Source organism: Pseudomyrmex gracilis, unplaced genomic scaffold (assembly GCF_002006095.1).
Source record: "Pseudomyrmex gracilis isolate BER0280 unplaced genomic scaffold, ASM200609v1 scaffold_77, whole genome shotgun sequence".
In the NCBI taxonomy this organism is placed as follows: domain Eukaryota; kingdom Metazoa; phylum Arthropoda; class Insecta; order Hymenoptera; family Formicidae; genus Pseudomyrmex; species Pseudomyrmex gracilis.
The window spans coordinates 292,548-312,141 of NW_018020661.1; the positions used below are offsets into that span (position 1 = coordinate 292,548).

Here is a 19,594-nt window from a genome sequence, read left to right on the forward strand (position 1 = left end):
TGCTTTCAACAAAAGAAACTTTGTGAAGATTAATTGCGCTTCACCAAACCTGCTCCAGTATTGTCGAGGGATGGTAGAAACTTATAGGAAACCATTTGTTGCCCGTAAATATTTTGCGTTCTGCGAAACATTTATTTAAAAGCTGATTTGTCACACTTATATTCTGAAAATTCACAAATACATATGTATCGATATATCGCTGTGAAATTGACGAAAATTATTTCTTCTGTGTTATATCAATATATTTGATGTCCAATCCAATTGACCTTAACAGTAACATAAAATAATACATATATGTTCCAACTATCACAGGTAATGTGTTTTGTATTTTTATTTTTACCATACCACAAATAAAGTATATATGCGTTATAATAATAATTAACAAAATACGTGATGCTGTAGAAATACATTCTTGTGTTTCACAAGTAGAAGGAATATTCTTATGGTTAAATATCACCAAATATTTGTCTCTCACAAAGCATTTACAAAAATTATTAACTTTTGCAACAGATCTTCCTAAAAAATTATAAATAAACACTACTATTATTTTATCATAATAACACTAATAATAATAATAGTAATAAATATTATGCGCGTTTTGCAATTATATCCTTGAAAATATATTATCCAAATACCAAGTTATCTATGCTATCACACTGACCATGTTTAGCAGAGACTTTCAACGGGTGAAAAAACCGTTACGCAACGATTATGTTCTGCTGAACATTGATGTATTCTTCAACCGTCATCCAACATATATATGTATCAGTACATATTAAATCTCCCTATTACAAATTCGAAGTATACCAAGTATTAGATTGTAAATCTGAATTAAACAATACGGCATTCACGGGTTGAGCGCTTGTTTTGTGCATCGCAACCTCGTCAACAGGCAGACTGTTCGCTTGCAACGGTATCACTCGATTCGTGACTTCTTGCGGATATATTTTTGTTCGGCTATTCGGTTTCATTAGAGCTAATTTTAGCGGGAAATTTTCCGTTATATTAGCACTGCTATTATTTATGTATACGGGTATTCTTTGGATACCTCTATCATTTTTTACAGCAAAATATTTTACAGGTTGAGTGGCATCTTGGAGCAACACCGCGTGATGCTGGCCATCGACTGTTTGTAAGTAAGTATATGGATTATATTTTTGTTCCAGTGGTAAAAACGATGCATTTTGCAGACCATTGGAAGAATCAACCGACTTATCTGTGTTACTACTGTAGATGTTTATGTCGTACGACATATTGGGTTGTGTCATTGCTTGTACGGTATCTTTGTCACAATAATGCATCTGCGCAACACTATGTTTAGGCGGACAATCGGCAGAATCGTGACAAATACATCGTTTATTGCAACGACATACATTTTGACTAGTTAGATTTTTAACGCATTCTGCATCTGTTTTACTGAACAATTTCTTGCATGTGGATTTTCCGCATCTCTTGTCGAATTGAATATTTTGGGGGAAATTTAATGTTGCTATTTTGTTGCTAACACTATTGAAAAGAATATTTGAATTCTGATCGCGTGTAGTGTTTCCGATAAACTGTTGCTTAGCATTGTTGGCTTCATATACATGTAATTTAGTTTGTGAAGAAACTTGTTTTGCTTGTTCTACGTTCAACCCGGGAATGTTGGCAGTTTGTAAATAAGTGACTGGGTGACAACTATTCGTACAAAAAACTTGTCTCGCATTCGAAGCAATTTCTTGAACTGGAGTTTTAACATATGTGTTTGAATTGTATAAATTTTCAAAAGTTTGTGAGTGCGATGTATTGCTAAATCGAGAAAGTCTGTTATTTCCGGTCATTTTTTTCACTTTGGAACGCACGTTTATATTCACATTATCGATTTGGGACTCTCGAAAATCCTGTATTTTCATTGATTCGATCTGAGGCTCTAACAATTTCGATCTATCGAGTGGTACAATCGATATATTAGGCGCAGAAACATAGCTGAACTTATTCGGACGTTCCAACGATTGTGATCGATCAAGTGGCATATTTAATATACTAGGTGTAGGAACACTGCCTAACATATATGGATATTCTACACGAGATTCCTTTGCAACATTGCTATCTGGATCGTTAAATACAGTGGTTTCAAATTTCTTGTACAAACTTTCGGGACAAATGTCATTTAATTGTGTAGAATAAGTGCTTTTGGTAACTTTAATATCATTATATCGACGAATAATATTAGGTATTTGTTTAATATTTTTGTTGTTATGCTCATTCGCTGTTCTATTGCATTTTTGAAATATGTCGTTTGGCGCACAAGTATTAGCGGTAACAGTCGATAACTTTGATTTCCTCAACAGTTTTTCTGCTGATAACACAGATTCGTTCGAAAAGATCAAAGTCGCCGAGCGTCCTGTCTTATCAACATCTCGAGAATGTTTATAATAACAATTATTCTTTCTACATCGATTCTGTTTTGAAGCAAAACTAACGTGATTGGAATTCTTCTGAGAATCTACAGAATGGTTTTCGTTTACAAAATATAAATTCACTGATTTAGGAAATTGAGAAACATCTGAAAATTGATTTACAAACTGGTTACCACCATTATTCTCACTATTTTTATATGCTGCAAAACTATTCTGTGACGAACGAGATGTAGAATCGTACTGCGTTATGTCATTGCCTTTTTCGCACATAAAATGTGGTATTCTATGCAAGTTATTGATTTTCTGAGTGCTTTCCGATGGATTTGCGACGATTGTATCGTTTTTATCGTCACATTTAAGAACTTCAAATTCGACAGACGATACTTGCGAATTTGAATAAGTACAAGCTTGATATTCCACGGGTGATTCTGTGTTCGATTGTGTTTTCTTTTCACGCAAAAGTTGTTGACGAAAACATTCAGCATAACTAACTCTCAATATTTTAAGAGTTGTTTTAACAGGATCTACAAGCATTATAAATAATAATAATTAACAATGTAAATAACAAAATATATGATAATAAATCGAATATATTATCAAAGTAATATTCTGTGTCTATATAATATACCTGGTCGATAATTTTGGGAAAAGCCATCAGAAATTCCTGTAGCCATTTTTCTGCAAAATTCCTCAAAACGATTTAATGGATTCCAAAATTTATTTTTGTTAAATTGATCGCAAAATTTGTTATCTAATATCTCTTCTCTTTTTTCTTCATTTATCGTATCCTCTTGTGTAAGATCGATAGTATTAAATATTCTGAAATTAATAAACTTTATTCTCTACTTTACAACATAATACTATTGTCGCTACCTGTGTCAGTTTGAATAATTGCACCTTGTATAAAAATATCATACATATCTGATTTAATTTTGTAAATAGAACTTGTTATTATACTCACTGTAAATTACCAGTATTTTCCAATTGTTTATCATTTTGAAATAATCTTTGCTTACATATAACGTCTTTCTGCATAATGTTCTTTGATTTATTCACATTTTTCTTTCTATTTCTATTTAAATTCAAGTTTTTGGAAAATGTATTCTTAGTTTTATTTTTAACAACATATACATTCTGATTGTGACTGTAATATATTAATAAATAAGCAATCTTTATCTGTTTGCATATACATTAAAAAAAAAACAAATACTTAGATTAATAATATTAGATATCACACACATACTCATGTCGTTTTCCTAAAACAGGACTTTGCTCTGATTCACATGCTGCCCGTTCCAAACTGTTTTCTACAAAACTTTTATTTAGAGATTGTATAGTAGGTTCATCAAATAGGGCTATTTCTACGTCATCTTCTCTGTAAGTAGAATTATATATTATATATATATATATATGTGCGTGTGAGTGTCTGTGTGTGTGTATTTAATTACAATATATCAGTTTAATCTAAAATTACAGTAATATAGATAGATAGATAGATAAATTTATTGATTCCCTTCAGGACTACAATTTAATTACAGTAATATACTTGCATAGATTCTGATGTGTCACCATTGAACAATTGCAAAGCATCTGCTTTTAGCCGGGCATTGTTGATTTTATTTTCTGATGTCTCTGCTACAGAAGATATATTACAAATATAAAGACTTGTATCTTTATTATTTCATTGTAATAAATATATAAATTATATATCCATACCTTTTTGAATGTCTTTACCTTTTGCACCATTTCTGTATATGCCAGCAACCTACAATATAAGTATACAAAATAACTTCTATCTGAATTAAAACACTAAAAAGTAAAACACTAAATAGTTACAATTACAAAAATCACATACTGGCTTTGGCAGTAGCCTACTGCATATTTTTGCTTGGTTTTGTATCTTTTGTCGACTTTTGTTACCATGTTTTTCTATGTTGTCCTGTGACATAAATTGTATTATATATTTGAATTCCATCAAATAGTATTGTTAAAAATAACTACACAGATGTTTGTTTTTTTACACAATAATTCATTTAATTTCTTACAAAAGAGCTTTGTTTATATGTTAAGTTTAATTTTAATTATGTTTTTAGCTCGTTGAATATTTTAATAAAAAGAAATTAGGAAATGGCAATAACAAGCTAACACCAGATGTTCGGGTACAATTCTTTTATAATTCAAGGATTTTAAAAAATTTTAAAAAGTTTAATTTTATTTTCTGAAAAGAAATCCTCTTTAAAAAAAATAAGGTTATTCCTTCCATATTCTCCAAAAACATAAATTGTCTTAGCTGAAATTTTCTAACAAGATAAAAATTACATACATGCTAATACTTTCTGATAAATACAAATAAATACAAATTAATGAGACTTATTTATAAAGGTTAGTAAATATCAGTAAACACTCGACTTAACCTAACTTAACCTAACATGTTACAAAAACTTATCAATGTCTTAATACAGTAATGTTTTTTTACATTAACAAATAAATATGACTCAAATTTTTACTAATTTTATTAAAATAATATCTTTTAGTTATAAATAAGTAAAGAATTACAGCACGATCACATATACGATATCGTACGTCGAATATAAGAAGATCCACTACGTGTGTATACACACACACATACGCACATACGCGCACGCGCACGCACGCACGCACACATACACACACACACACAAAAAACACGCAACACAGTAACACTACGCCTACGCACTGTTTTCAATATGTTCTAGCATCTGTCTAATTGCTTTTAAAACTCATTATCTATAAATATTATTTGATATAAATTAAGATTAAATTTTTCTTGTATCAGTCAAAAATGTTTGAAAAACTTACCAACTTGCTTTTAGCCTTTAAGATTTTTGAGTGTATTTTATCGAGTTCTCTTTTTCGTCGCTTGTTTTTCAATTTTGGCGATACTTTTTTGGTGGAAAATGTTTTTGTTACTTTGCCCATTATATTTTCATGCAACTCATGAACTCTCACAGATTATTGCACATTGTGAAAATGATCAAAATGTCTGGTAACGAACGCAAATATATCGGTGCGTCCGTGTTTGACGACTAACTTCATATCTGTTTACATTACATTGATATAATTTGTGCATAGATCTATCTATACACAATACTTATATATAGATAGTAAAGTTAGTAAATTTACAACACAAAATGAAAATCGAAAAAAACAAACAAAAATAAAAAATTTTATTATTTTAACATAAAGAAGTGTTTTCCTGAAAGAAAACAAAGAACATGTAAACTGTTACATAATTCGTCATATTGTACTTTATAAGAGAAGGGAAAAGATTGAATATATATATATGTATATCACTTTACCTACACTTTACCTAGTATATAAAATATAAAAAATACGATCCTTAAAACACACCACAATATTCACACACGTGTTTTTATTAAACTTTTAGATTTGTCAACGTAGAAGTATATATATGTTACATTACATTAATATGCTTCGAGTACATCAACTTAATTGGCTGAGAGTGAATTGAGGTTAAACTATTTGAACGCAGATACGGGCGTATTATAAAGTTGAAGACAAAAGTATGCATATAAAATATGCGATACTACATGTATATGTGGCAATAAAAAATATATAAAAATAAACATCTGTTTATGGATACATAAAAAAGTTTTATTCCTAACATCGTAAGTAATTCAATAAATTGCAGATCAATATTATCTTGCATTAGTTAGAATATTGTGATTGCTTCACGGAAAAAAAAGTTTTGCTATTATATAGTCAGCAAAAAAAAATGGTTGATCCTACGAAATTTTTTGTTTCATCAACAAAATATTTTGTTGGCAAAACAAAAATTTTACTAAACTTAACAAATGTTTTTTTGCTGGCCATATAGTAACTAATTTCTTGCTATTTTAGCAAATCTTTTTTTTCCGTGTTGATTTTTGCTTATAACCTTATGATTAGGATTAACATTTTCACGTGCAATGACCTTATCAAAATATTTTTTAAGATATAATTAATTATATAATTACATAGTATAACTCACCAATGTTATATTAAACATACACTATAATTATAAAAGCATTGTGTAATGGAATCAAGTATACATCAAGTATCACATAATTAAGTAATAATAATTGTTGAAAGTATTCTCGAATAAAATTCTTTATTTTGTATTAAGAGAACAAAGAAAGGATTTCAAACCGGAAAAAATACGTAGACGTGCGTGACGCATAAATTAAATGTTTGCTTTGATTGAAGGTTAAATTTCTGATAATTCATTCATCACGTGCATGATGTATGACACAAAAAATATGATATCTCGATTGAGTTTCGACCGAGATACATGTACTATCTCGTGGCGCACAATTGTCTAATAGACACGGGAAGATGACATGCGTTACGAGAACGCACGCATATTATATCCTCGAAGAGCATGTACGATACGTTTCGGTTGATTAATCTAGTGTGCGCACATCTGTATTCCGTGCGTGTGGTTTGTTGACCTAACTTTCACAGTAAGCCAAGATAACAGAGATGGCATGAAAAAACGTTTCACTCACACGATATATCTCTAGCGCTTCAACTTCTATCATCATGACGGTCGTTCTCCTTCTTTGATTCATTCCTACACAGTGCAAGCTCTACCGCCTCGCGTCGTGTGATTAAGCACGGCTTCAGTAAAGTTTCCGAGTACTTGAACGCTCGCAATACAAGTATACAGAACAAAGCGCAGTGCAATATCGACGAATCATCTTCTTGTTCTTTAACAAGAGTACATACGCGCTCGCGGTTTTCTTTTATCGCAAATTTTTCCGATTTCCGCACGCGGATAGTCGAGAGTGTACATAGTGAGACATTATTAACACGTGTATATCTTGGTACGGATCCATCATGGCTTTTGGAAGGTAAGTCTTCTTCGCGAGATTACATATAATCTTTTGTATTGTTGCTCTCATACAATTATTTTTAGAACACCCGTTTAAATAACAGAAAACTGAGAATATTTCTGATATTTGTAAAACTTTGTAAAATTTGTTATTAGAGTAAAAGTAAAATTAATTAATAATTACATGTTCACATAAAAAAATTATATAGATTGCATTGAACACATGAAAGACGTGTAAAAGTTTCTTAAAGAAAAAAATTATATATGTACATAAATTGACGTAAATATTTTATTAAGATTTTTTCTATCAATGAATATATGTCTGTAAAGAAAGTGTTTCACGGGTATTTTGGTTGACTTCTAAATTTAACATATTTAACAAAGCTATAACGTTGCCATGCAGAGTGAAGCTTGTATAAAAATAGAGAAAAGGACATTGCACTGTATACATATCAAAATGTAAACGAATAAATACATTAACCGAGTTGTGTCACTTATATTTTCCTATGTATATATATTGAAAATTTAAAATAGTTTCTTTAAAATGCAGATAGAAAATAAAATTATCACTTTTTTCAACTATTTCTTAAATTTAATATTTTTATATAATTTTATTTAGAGATTACTTTTAAAAAGTAGGAAAAGTAAAGAGGTAAAAAACTTAAATCATAAATCTATTAAAATATAATTGTACATTAGTTTATATATATTTTTGTCACGTAAACTCTATGTTGTGCGTGGCATTTACCTCGTGCCGCCTTTTCATTAAAATCCTCACGTATGTTTTCTTCGCAGTTCATTGCCACGCTATGTCAATAGCGATCAAGGTTCGGTAACCGTCGAGTTTTGCAAAGTGAACATTGATTTTAAAACGTACATAACATGAGTTATGCTTAAGTCTCGATCATTGTGTTTTTTGTTGACGACACGTGAGGATTATTTATTCATCTTCTTATTTTTCAAAGAAATTTTTAAAGCAGAAGATCTTTTAATATTTTTTTCTTTTTGTAAACGCAATCATAGTTAAGTAACGAATAGCTTACGTAACATGTCATTATTTTTGAATTTATATCCTTTATTAACGAGAGATACGATAAAACTCAGATCTTTGGTTTGATATGTGCAAACAGTAAAAAACATTTCTTCTACAAATATTTCTGTCACTTAGACATATTGTACACAACTTAAAACAACTCGATTATCGACCTGAAAATAATTATCACACAAATACGTGTATCGCGATATAAAATAAAATTATCTAAATAGAATGTGGGTTACAGATATTGTTAACAGATGAATACATTTATGCACACGCACGTTGTTTATTTTAGTTTCAACGTGCTTTTATCGTTTTATATAAATTAACATAATTTGATTTAATAAAATAGACACATTTGCATTAATTCTATAGGAATGTTATCTCCAGATGTGTTAAAATAAAATGTCTGCAACATACGATGGTCATTTTCACAAATTAAATGCAATACAATTTACAAAAGTGCAAATGATTACGGCTTACAGATGTTTATGAGGATTTTTTACGTTTGCTTCCACACGATATGTAATACTTCTATCTCGCAGTCATGTAAAAGACACGAGGCAGCTACAACGCAGCTGGAACTTGCTGGTTGAAACCAGTTACATACGATACGAGTTCTTTTGACCCTTTCAATATATACTGGGTAACGCTAAAAAAGGATCTCTCTTTCAATTTTGTTATTAATATATATCTGTATAGCTTAAATTGACATGAAATTATCCTCGCAAAAATTAGCGGCAAAAAGTAGGGAATATTATACGCAGCGCGAGTATGAAAATCTCCGTACACGAATTGACTTCAATACGATTTACTGAATATGGAAATATGTATTTCGTGTTTCATAGAAGTAGGAATCATATTGCCGCCGCATGTCGAGCAGCAGAAGTGCCGATTACACTTGCGATAAAATTGCGGTTGTAATAACCGCTTTCAGTATTTATGAAATGCACATTGGTATAATGCATCGTAATTTGCATGACTTGCAATGATATTCCGGACAAAAAAGCTCGTGACGAATCACAATGGAATATAATGGCTTAAAACATACTGCGTACTCATCAACTGTAGAATATATAGCTATATTTTTACTAACTGCTGGACTACGGTTACTAATCACGTGCTTCAAAGATGTATTTCAACCATTTCTCACCCAAAGCGTTTGTTCGATCGAAGACATATATCTGTCAATTGAAACAGCGGTTTCCATTTGTTGTAATTTCAAGATGAATCGTTTCCCTCTCCGATTGTTTTACCTTTCCTCCCCACTCGCCGTGTGACTATCAACGAGAAATACGTTTACCTTCAAAGACAGTAGCAGCTGTCTTCGTAAGACTGGACAGGCGCGCGCGATGTCCAGCGAATACTTGTCACGGGGACTACCACTTCATTCTTATCGGTGATTGTTCGTAATCTTTTGAGAGAGCAATGTATAAAAAGCATATATAATGTAGTGTCTCGCGCACGACTGGACATCTCGTTTTCTCGTGATAGACGTCAGACATGTGCGCTTCGTTTTAAGGTAATAGAATATGTAGATTTGCCTCCGACGAGGATAACGCGCGGAAACGTTTCCGCGATTCAGGCGGAACGATAAAAGTGAGATCGTAAACGTAAAGTCTCTCTCTCTTCGTTCGCGTATTTTTCGAAAAACGCCGAGTGCAATACGAGAGAAAAACATACGATTGCCACTACTTACCGTCGTTATCTGTCACACAAAATAGCAATCAAGTACGTGTATAATCTTGTTGGCATACCGTTGTGACCACAGTGCAGTCAAAAATTTGAAATTATATGATTGGAAAAGTGTGTATTCATTTCTTTATGATTCTTTAACATCTGCTCGTCAATTTTTGTGCAAAAAGCGAGAAAATGACGAGTAGCGCAGTGAGAAACGTTCAGTGAAATCCAATTAGATATAACGTATAACACAATATACGACGTATGATTGCAGAATTAAGAACTGTTTGAAGAATCAATTTGTATTATTTCAATGTGCGGAAATTTTTTTTTCGGATCATTTTCTACGAATACCTAATGATCCGAGAATATATTAAGTAACGCTTTATTAATTTATTAACGTTATTTATACGCGTAGTGTTCTTTGTAAACGTCGCTTTCACGAAAACGTTGTTTTCGTCGCGCGCGTAAATTGCGAAAATGGATAAACTTTGCAGGATGACGACAATTCGCGTGCATCCACGCGATATCGGAATGGTATCGTAAAACCGAATACGGGCCGTTACTCTTTGTGCATTTTACCGTTTCGACACAGTTAAAACAATATCACATGACGCAATAGGATAAACTCCACGATCGTTTCGAGCAACGATTTGGCACAAATAGAAGATTACTTGATTTCGTGCGGTACGTTTTGATTTTCTTTTCAGTGCCTTCTTTCAAACGTGATTGTTTTTCGTTCCCGTTAGAACTATTTGGAAATCAATAACTCCAACGTGCCACGTAGGAGTTACCCGTGTACTTGAGAGAGGTCAGCACGTAGTCTTCAATGCGAGAGAAATATTTCATATATAACACATACATTCTCTAAAAGATTTTATAATTATCTGTTTAGACAGTACGTTTATTGATACGTCTTTTTTTAAAAAAAAAACACTGCAGTTTTGTGTGCGCTCAAGACAAAAAGAGAAACACAATATAAATATTTAATTATTGTTACGCAACAACTTGCGCAAAATGTAAAAAAATGTATATAAATATGTACATATTATTATCTAATACCTGTTTTTTAATAAATGCAAAACAAATTTTTTGCATATTTGCGCGTGCTTTTTGCGCGATAACGTGCGAACTACGCGCAAATCCACAAAAGTAAATTTCAGATAACAAAATCATGCTCTTTTGTAGTAGCTTGCATACTAAACAGCTAAAGACACACTGTTAGATTTTATACGCAAATCGATTATTTAGTTCATGTCTTATTTAGATACTTGTATCACCACACAATAGAGTGCAGGCCAGGTACCGAGTTCCGCATCGTGCAATTTACATCTTACATTCTCCCTTTTTGTCTCTAACAATTATCACGCTCTGATAATTCTATCTCTAATGCGCTATGTACATGCACACATAGTACATACTTTTTACGTTATTTGCCGCACCTGCATCGCCGTTATATGCATATGTACGTGGTTATATACTGCCGGGGTAGCCGACGAAGAAGTCGTTTCCGAGGGCAGTTCCTCTCTCCCACGGCACTTTTTATGGGGAAAAGCTTTTTGTATCTTGCTCCCCCCTTTTCGAGAAGAAACTGATCCCGTTTCTTTAATGCTCACCCAAGTCCGACGCGCGACCGGCATCATTTTTCATTCGAGATGCTTCCAAGAAACTTGAAACATAAAGCGTCAGGTTGAACTTTCGATCGGCTTGCTGCGGCACGGCGATTCGCGATAAGCAAGAAAATATAAATTCCGAATATGATTGCAGCTTACGAGACATAAAAGACGACAGCATGAGGCTATGCTCGAGGAAGGACGAGGCTGACTCGCTGCAGCCCAGAAATGGTATGAATAATATTCGCGTATCGATGCAGTTGTGTATTGTGTGTGCAAAAGTATTGTATAAGAATATATCTTTTAATCTTAATAATAAAGTTGCATTATAAAAACTTTGGTAGCATGAAAAAATTATTAAAGTTTACTTATTTATGAAGAAAAACTTGGTGATAGCATAAATTATGCTGCTAATAAATCATTTTCTTCATAAATCAAAAAACATGTACAAAATATGAAACACATAAAATCATATTTTTCGTTATTTAAATGTGCAAAATATTTGTGCACACAAACACGTGTGCGATATAAATATTTAAATATAATGCCACATATTGTATGATACACACACAAACAAATTTTACGAAGCGTTACATAGCCAAATATTTAGAGAGAAGATCACAAGATGAGCTTATCTATCGGATATTACTTTTCTAGTTAACATAGTTTAAATATCACTGATCAGCGTAGTATTAAATCACTGAATATACACGTACGATGAACACTAGCTCGTTAAGCAGACTCTGGAGATCATACTATAATTTACGTATGGACTCAACATCGGAGCTGTTCATTCAATATTACATAACTTGCCGTTTTCTAAAATAATCTTTCTGTACTTGAACAATTTTTTATTAAATAGAATAAGAGAAAGTGTGTAAATTAAATACTAATGGGGAATCTTACAACAATCTTTACACATAATATCGAAATCTTTTATCTTTTCATGTTTTCTTCTTTCCTAGGAGTTGCAAAAAGCCTGCCAGTCAGTAACAGTTTAGAAAAAATTGGACCCTACCAGATAATTATGTTTCTTATTATAAGTATGCCATTATCTTTAGCAGCAGGGTTCACGTTGTCTTACGTATTTACGGCAGGCGAAATTAAATACAGGTATGCAAATACGTACGTAATAATTAATTTTCATACAATCTGGATAAAATCGTAACACGTACTATAATTTTGAATTATACTTTTTGCGCTCCGTTAAAATAAAACAATTGTTCGAGTGCAGATGTTTAGTGCCAGAATGTGAACATCCGGAAAACACGACGTTTGATCCACTATGGATCAACGCTTCCGCTCCAAAAATGGACGGGACCATTTCGAGTTGCAAACGATACGTGGTGCGAGACGATCATTCGGACACATGTTCAATAGAGTCGTTCACAAACTGGACCCGCGACTGCGATTCTTGGATTTACGATCCGGATGAATGTACAATACTCAACGAGGTAAAGCTTAAACAGCATGTATTTTTTGTGGCGAGTCGCGAAACTAGCTTTAGATTTATTTTTTTCCCTTGTTTATCCTTACGCAGTGGAACTTAACTTGCGAAGAAAATCGCTGGAAACTCACATTGGTAGGTACGATACAGAACATCGGTCAGTTCTTTGGCCTGATATTCGCCGGATATGTGTCTGACAGGTGAGATCAGTGCACGTTTATTGAATCTTGATTATTTTCAAGACCTAAATGTTTTATATACTTCTAAATAAAAAAAAAGAATATTAAAATTTTTCTATATTTTTTCGTCCTTGCGTAATGTCAAAGCAACGCAGTTGCAAAGTTAGCCAATCTTTGTCATTGTTTTACATCTTTTTTTCGTGCGCGTTAGATTCAATTGAACGGATAATCAGCTACATCGCGAAATGTTTCTCTTATTGCGCGTTTCTTCACGCGACCGGCAATAAATCACGGACGGTTACGAGATTGAATTCTCGGTCAGGGAATATATGTGATTTTACGTAACACGCGGGGTTGGTATATATGTGCAATGTGCAGCAAAGTTTCCGCAGCTCGTCGATTTCGCGCATTCTCCCCGATAAGAAAGCATGCGGCGTCACGATATCACGTGGAATTTCGTTGCGGCATGGTAAAAATGCGCTTTGCCGAGAGAACAACGATGGCGCGTTCATTCTTTTCGCCTATGTATTTCCAGATACGGAAGACGAACGTTTTTGACGCTAGCAACGTCTCTGGCGGGAGTCAGTGGCTTGATACATTCCTTCTCCGTGAATTATTGGATGTTTCTCGCATTCGAGTTCTTCGACGCTACCGCCGCCTCTGGAATTTACAGCGCGGGATTTATTTTAGGTGCGCTAATAACAGAACAATAACTCGAGGAAAAATATGCGACATCTGTAAGCGTTATATCTCGTTCCTGTTCCATTACATGTACCGGATGGCAGAGTAAATTCCTGATGCGATGCTCTTTACGCGTATTTGAAAAGCAAATACGTGACACAAGTAACGCACGAGTATTTCGGAGTTATTTATACTGATTTTATTACGTGTTTATTTAGTTGTGTTTATTAAAATTATAGTTTTCAAGCAATATACACATATTAAGATGTGTAATTTATAATTTTCGCAAAAATACATCATGTTGAAAAAAACTGAATAAAAAACTGATCAATTATGTCGAGATAATAAGCTTTTGCTAAAATCTTTTACAGTAATTTTAGGAAATGAAAGAAAAAAAAATATAAACATACTATTTTTTGTGCAATTCTTTTAACAACATATTTTTTTAATCAACATTTAATATCTTTTATCAAAAATTGACAGTAAATCGAGTGATTATAGATAATGTGGAAAGATTTATTGGATTTTATCATATAATTTGATATTATCAAGATTTTTAAATCGCGTGTATCATCGTATCACTGTGTATACTTACGCGTTCTCATTTGTAGGAATGGAATTAGCGGTAGGAAAAAACAGAGTTTTTGGCAGTACTGTCGCTTGCTGTATGTTTGCCTTCGGTGAAATTTTGTTAGGATTGATTGCGAGCCAGTTGAGATCTTGGCGAATACTTCTTAGGGTGGTGTACGGGCCGGGATTATTGGCCGTTTTCTTACCCCTAATAGTTCCAGAATCGATCAAGTAATGCTTCTTAAATTTAATGCGCAAGGAAAAGTTTTTATACTTCTCTGTTCGCGAACTGAGCATGCGGTATTATTTTCCAGATGGCTATTGTCAAAGGGCAAAGACGACGAAGTAGAGAAAATATATCGCACGATGGCCCGACTTAACCGTTTGCAAGTAACGGACGAAGCTATTGATATGTTTAAGAAGATAAACGTTGAAACTGAGACGGTACACATTTAATTTATTTTCTCATATACACTTGTCATCATAATATTAAAAGAGTGTCTTATCTGCAAAACAGTTAAAACTCTCAATCTACTGATATCAGAACAAGTGTGTTAAGTACACATATATATTTATTTGCTCTTATCTGTCAAATACTTACGTTACTGTTCAATTATAAAAACGGAAGTTATTGATGAATTAAATACAATATATTGGATTTTAGCTCATATTGGTATCACAGAAAAAAATTATTTACTATTTGCGACCATGAAAAACTACTTACGTAATTTTTTAGAAAAGCGAGTTAGTGATATCGGATAACAGGAAACCGATCGTGCAAGTTCTTCATAGCTCAGTGATACTCATTCGGTTGCTAATTTGCTCGTTCTGCTGGCTTACAAACACTTTTGTTTATTACGGATTGTCACTGAACTCCGTGGCATTCGCCGGGGATAAGTACGCCAATTTTATGCTTGTCGCCGTGGTCGAGGTACCAGCGTACTTCCTCACTTGGCTGCTGACTGATCATATCGGTCGTAAAACAACTCTTTCTGGCGCGTTCATACTGAGCGGAGCTTTCTGTCTCGCAACCGAGTTCATACCAGCAGGTAAAAAAAAAGTTTCTCATAGAAACACAGACCCCCATTTTATTGCAGATTGTTTGCGAAAAACAGTTATAACGCTTCGTTGAAAAATTTATCTCTCGGAATTGTTTTGAAATAGCACGATTTTACAGAGAAAAACTGTTTTTTTTTCTACAACACTTCATCTAAAATCAATAAAATTTGGTAATATTTAAAAGTGCGACCTCTGAGTTAATGACCTGCTTTTCATCTTCTACTTTTATTTTTTTATATAATTAGCTCTACTTTGCAAGTGCTTGCTCTGTATCGAAATTGTAGTACTTAATCGGACGCGGAAACGGCGTCCGATATAATTGAATAATTGAAAAATTAATTAAAAAAAGCAATAAGCTACATTACGATAAAATATATCACGTTACGTTATATATTACATTATATAATCTTAGGCAGTCCAAATGCAAAGAACGTACTGAAATAACACGCTACGTGCCGGTTATACGTGGTTTGGCTTAGTCGTGACCGAGTACGCGCGTGCTCACGCTGTAATTATGTCGGTTTATAATAGCCGCGCTATATGGGCACGATCCCTCTGATGATTTATCGCCATGTGTTTCAGGAGCTTGGAGTTACGGGCCTTTACTTTTATATATGGGCGGAAAATTGTGCATCACGATAGCATTCGCCACCGTGTACATCTACACGACGGAACTCTTTCCGACGACGCTCAGGCATCGTCTGCTCGGGATTTGCAGTATGACTGGTCGTATTGGATCAATCTTATCACCACAAACGCCTCTTTTGGTGAGTCAACAGACTCGTGTTGCAGCAAGCATATATTTCGATATATACGCACTCACGTTTATTTTGAACTGTACTTCGATAACGCGCGCGAATATCCTTGAAATTATACATCAATCAGCATTCCTCTATAATTGCTAACCGGATATGATAAAGGCCACAAAATAGGAATAGCATTAATCACTTTAATAAGTGTCATTTTCTTATGTAAATAGCGCGCTTTGGGTTTTTAGAGGACTCTCTACATTTTAAATTTTATACTTTATATAAGTATGTCGATTCTTATAAATTATTATTTTTCATCTTCTGCAATCTTATATAACTCTTTTCAAGCAGAAAATAAACAATTTAGCAAAGATATATTACAGTCAATCTTCTGAGTGAAATTTTTACAAAGAAAATATAGAATAAATATTTATTGTCGAGAAATTGTTTCGTAAAACATTATTACATATGCAACAATTGCTCTAACATATTCGTAGGCGCAAATAATGCCTTCGCTGCCGCTCATTCTGTTTGGATCCATGGGTGTGGCCGCGGGTGTTCTGTCTTTGATTTTTCCGGAAACCTTGGGAACGAAGCTTCCGGATACCGTGTGTGAGGCAGAAAACATCGGTAAAATGCCAGTCAAGCAGAAAACGCGAAATTCAACGCAAAGAGTGGTTTAATGCAATTTGATGTTTAACACACGCGCACTATAATCGCAGCGACTGATTTTATTCGTGGGGAGAAGCGTGTGGCTCGTAATGTTCTTGCAGATTTTATCTGTCGGCAATTTGAATAAGCACGGCATATTCCTCGCCACACGCAAGTGTTTACATTCCACAAACCGCCATTGCTCCGCTGTCATTTGTCTTACTCGCCGCGTTTATCCGTACAGGAAAAGGATTATAATAATATTTTTTCCGGTAAAGTGCACCACCTTTTTCCATGATATTTCCAAGTTTTCTAAAATCGTTTCGTTTGTCATATATATTATGAAAAAACCACTCAATATAATAATTCTCATTACAAAATAATATTGGAATATTATTTTGTTATTAAATTACTGCTTACGTAACGCACTTAAAACTTGGTTTACTTTAGTGCAAATACATGCATTGAGAATTTTCCCTTATATTTATTAAGATGTAAGTATTGTAGCAACTATTTGTGTGACTTTCTGCCCCGGTCTATATCCTCTAATCTCTTGTTACATACAACATATGCTAAAACTACTTGTAAGAAAACTGTATCTAATTACATTTTCCTTTGTAATCGCATTCTCTTTCGTACTGCGTATTCTTGAGGTAACATTTATATAATGTTTCCGCGTGTTAATATGCCGTTCTTAACAGCAAATTCGTATCACACGCTTTGCTCCGTCCAATTATCTCATGAAGATGTAGTTACCGTGTACGTAGGATGAATACGGTAAAGATGGGTAGAAAGAGAAATGCAAATGTCACATTCGTGTACGTTTCTCTCGTCGGAGCTTGTTTTACGTAGCGACGTGCGGACGATTTGCTTGTACGTGGACTGTCGTCGCACACACGTCAATGTGAAAAAGAATGCGATACCGTGTGTATATGTGTATTATATATAGCGTAGCTTGACCACTCAATATGTCGCACCGATTGCACAAACATTTATATCTAGTGTTCACGTTTATTCTGTGACGTAGTATAAAATCCGACATAATCATTCATTAGCGATAATATTATTTAATTGTAATTATTTAGATATGTACATACCTAATCCTGTTGCGAATGTACGAAACAATATACAGACAATCAAATCTATAGTTAACTCCTTCAATAATTGGCATCTATTGGTTTTTTTAGTTAACAGTTCTGTCTATAATTACTTGATATTGTAGTAAATTAATGTAGAGTTTTTATGGCAAAATTATTTTAGAGATTTTTACAGGTTTTTAAAGTGCCAATCATTGAGTGTTTTACTCTGTCTAAGTGCAAAGTATTACAGGTAGTTGTATGTGAAATATTCCATGCATTAATTAAGCATTGGTCTTTGGTAGTGTGATCACACAAAATCTTGGCGAACAATATTAAAAACTAAGTAAGACAAGTATTATAGAATTATTACAGAAAATACATAGATATTGCACTATATTTAACGTAAACATGACATTGTTTCATATACTACAAAAAAACAGTTCTGTTGAGATTACCAAAGTTTGGTAATCTCGACCAAAATTTGGTTTCCAGAACACTTTATTTGGTTTGATTTACCATATTTTTGTTATCTCAAAACTCTTTTTTAGTGTATAAAATTTAACATTTTCAGAATGTATACTTCACAAGAATTGTACATGTAAAAACATGCACTTACAAAATGTAAAAACATTTAAATATATTACTGTTACGAAAGAGTGTGATTTTATTCTCACACTTTCATTGTCAATGAAACGTTTGAAATATATAAATTTCGAGTGTTTTTGCTCCAAGCGCGCGAAAAGGGTGCACAGTTTTAGATTATCTCACTCAGACGAGTTTCTCTTTGTGCAAAGCAAGTAAATGAAAACACAATTTGCATATTTTCGTCTTTTCTGTGTTTGCTACGTCCGGGAAAAACGGAGGACGGGCTGCGCGTATATAGCCTCGCAAACTCGCAGCGCGCACGTATGGCGCGTAACTTGTTTTCTGCAGAACGGCGAAAGATATTATCGGAGTACTTTTGCTTTTCAATTTTTAACGCGAGGGCATACAAACGCGCATATTTCGGCGAAACAAATTTTCGTCGCTCTCTTCACGGACCTTCCTGAAATTGAAGCTCGCAGAACGTGCGGCGGCGGCGATGTGCAACAGGGCATATGGTAGCACGCGATGCGTTGTTATTTTATGTATACGGATAACATCCCGCGCACCGTAATAAATTTCGTCCTGAGAGCCACAAATCTTGAGGAGAACACACACGCCTCTGTTTTCCTACCTTTTCGCTAGTTCGCCGAACACGCGGAGCTTCACGTTACGCGACGGCCCTTATCTTATCAATAATTACATGGACGAGAAACTCACTTGTATTCGCATTCTCTATTAAATATTGATATTTTCGTGTTAAAAAATAATTCTCAGAGGTCCAAGGACCTGAAGAGAAGTCATCATATTCAATAATGTAATTATTTTTTAACTTTTAAATGAAAAAAAAACACTTTTTTTACGAAAAAATCATTATCGAAACGACGGATAGATAAAATGGAGATTAAGATAGGAAAAGTACCTCGAATACTTGACAGTCTAGTTATATAGTCAAATTTGTAAACACAGTCTGATATCTATCAAGGCAACGAGATA

The 19,594-nt window shown here is 33.5% G+C and overlaps 2 protein-coding genes across 7 annotated transcripts; one reads left to right on the plus strand and one right to left on the minus strand.

Moving 5' to 3' along the window:
- Positions 1-571: 571 nt before the first annotated feature.
- LOC109854970 lies at positions 572-9,542 on the minus strand. Of its 5 annotated transcripts, none has more exons than XM_020428671.1 (8): positions 9,462-9,542; positions 4,255-4,338; positions 4,116-4,164; positions 3,950-4,034; positions 3,643-3,774; positions 3,361-3,543; positions 3,028-3,218; positions 572-2,923 (listed from the first exon to the last, which is right to left on the minus strand). In XM_020428671.1, exons 1-8 carry the CDS (start codon positions 9,516-9,518, stop codon positions 789-791), a joined length of 2,916 nt encoding a protein of 971 aa, XP_020284260.1. In that variant the 5' UTR covers positions 9,519-9,542; the 3' UTR covers positions 572-788. The 5 variants fall into 5 exon arrangements, with proteins under 5 accessions (XP_020284260.1, XP_020284259.1, XP_020284258.1 ...); XM_020428670.1 differs by lacking the exon at positions 9,462-9,542 and adding an exon at positions 6,947-7,018; XM_020428669.1 differs by lacking the exon at positions 9,462-9,542 and adding an exon at positions 5,238-5,482 and having other exon boundaries at positions 4,134-4,164.
- LOC109854971 (solute carrier family 22 member 5-like) lies at positions 7,037-18,675 on the plus strand. Of its 2 annotated transcripts, none has more exons than XM_020428674.1 (11): positions 7,037-7,291; positions 11,756-11,832; positions 12,567-12,714; positions 12,836-13,055; positions 13,142-13,248; positions 13,763-13,917; positions 14,520-14,709; positions 14,793-14,922; positions 15,215-15,527; positions 16,120-16,304; positions 16,784-18,675. In XM_020428674.1, exons 1-11 carry the CDS (start codon positions 7,278-7,280, stop codon positions 16,967-16,969), a joined length of 1,725 nt encoding a protein of 574 aa, XP_020284263.1. In that variant the 5' UTR covers positions 7,037-7,277; the 3' UTR covers positions 16,970-18,675. The 2 variants fall into 2 exon arrangements, with proteins under 2 accessions (XP_020284263.1, XP_020284264.1); XM_020428675.1 differs by lacking the exon at positions 7,037-7,291 and adding an exon at positions 9,742-9,830.
- Positions 18,676-19,594: the final 919 nt, after the last annotated feature.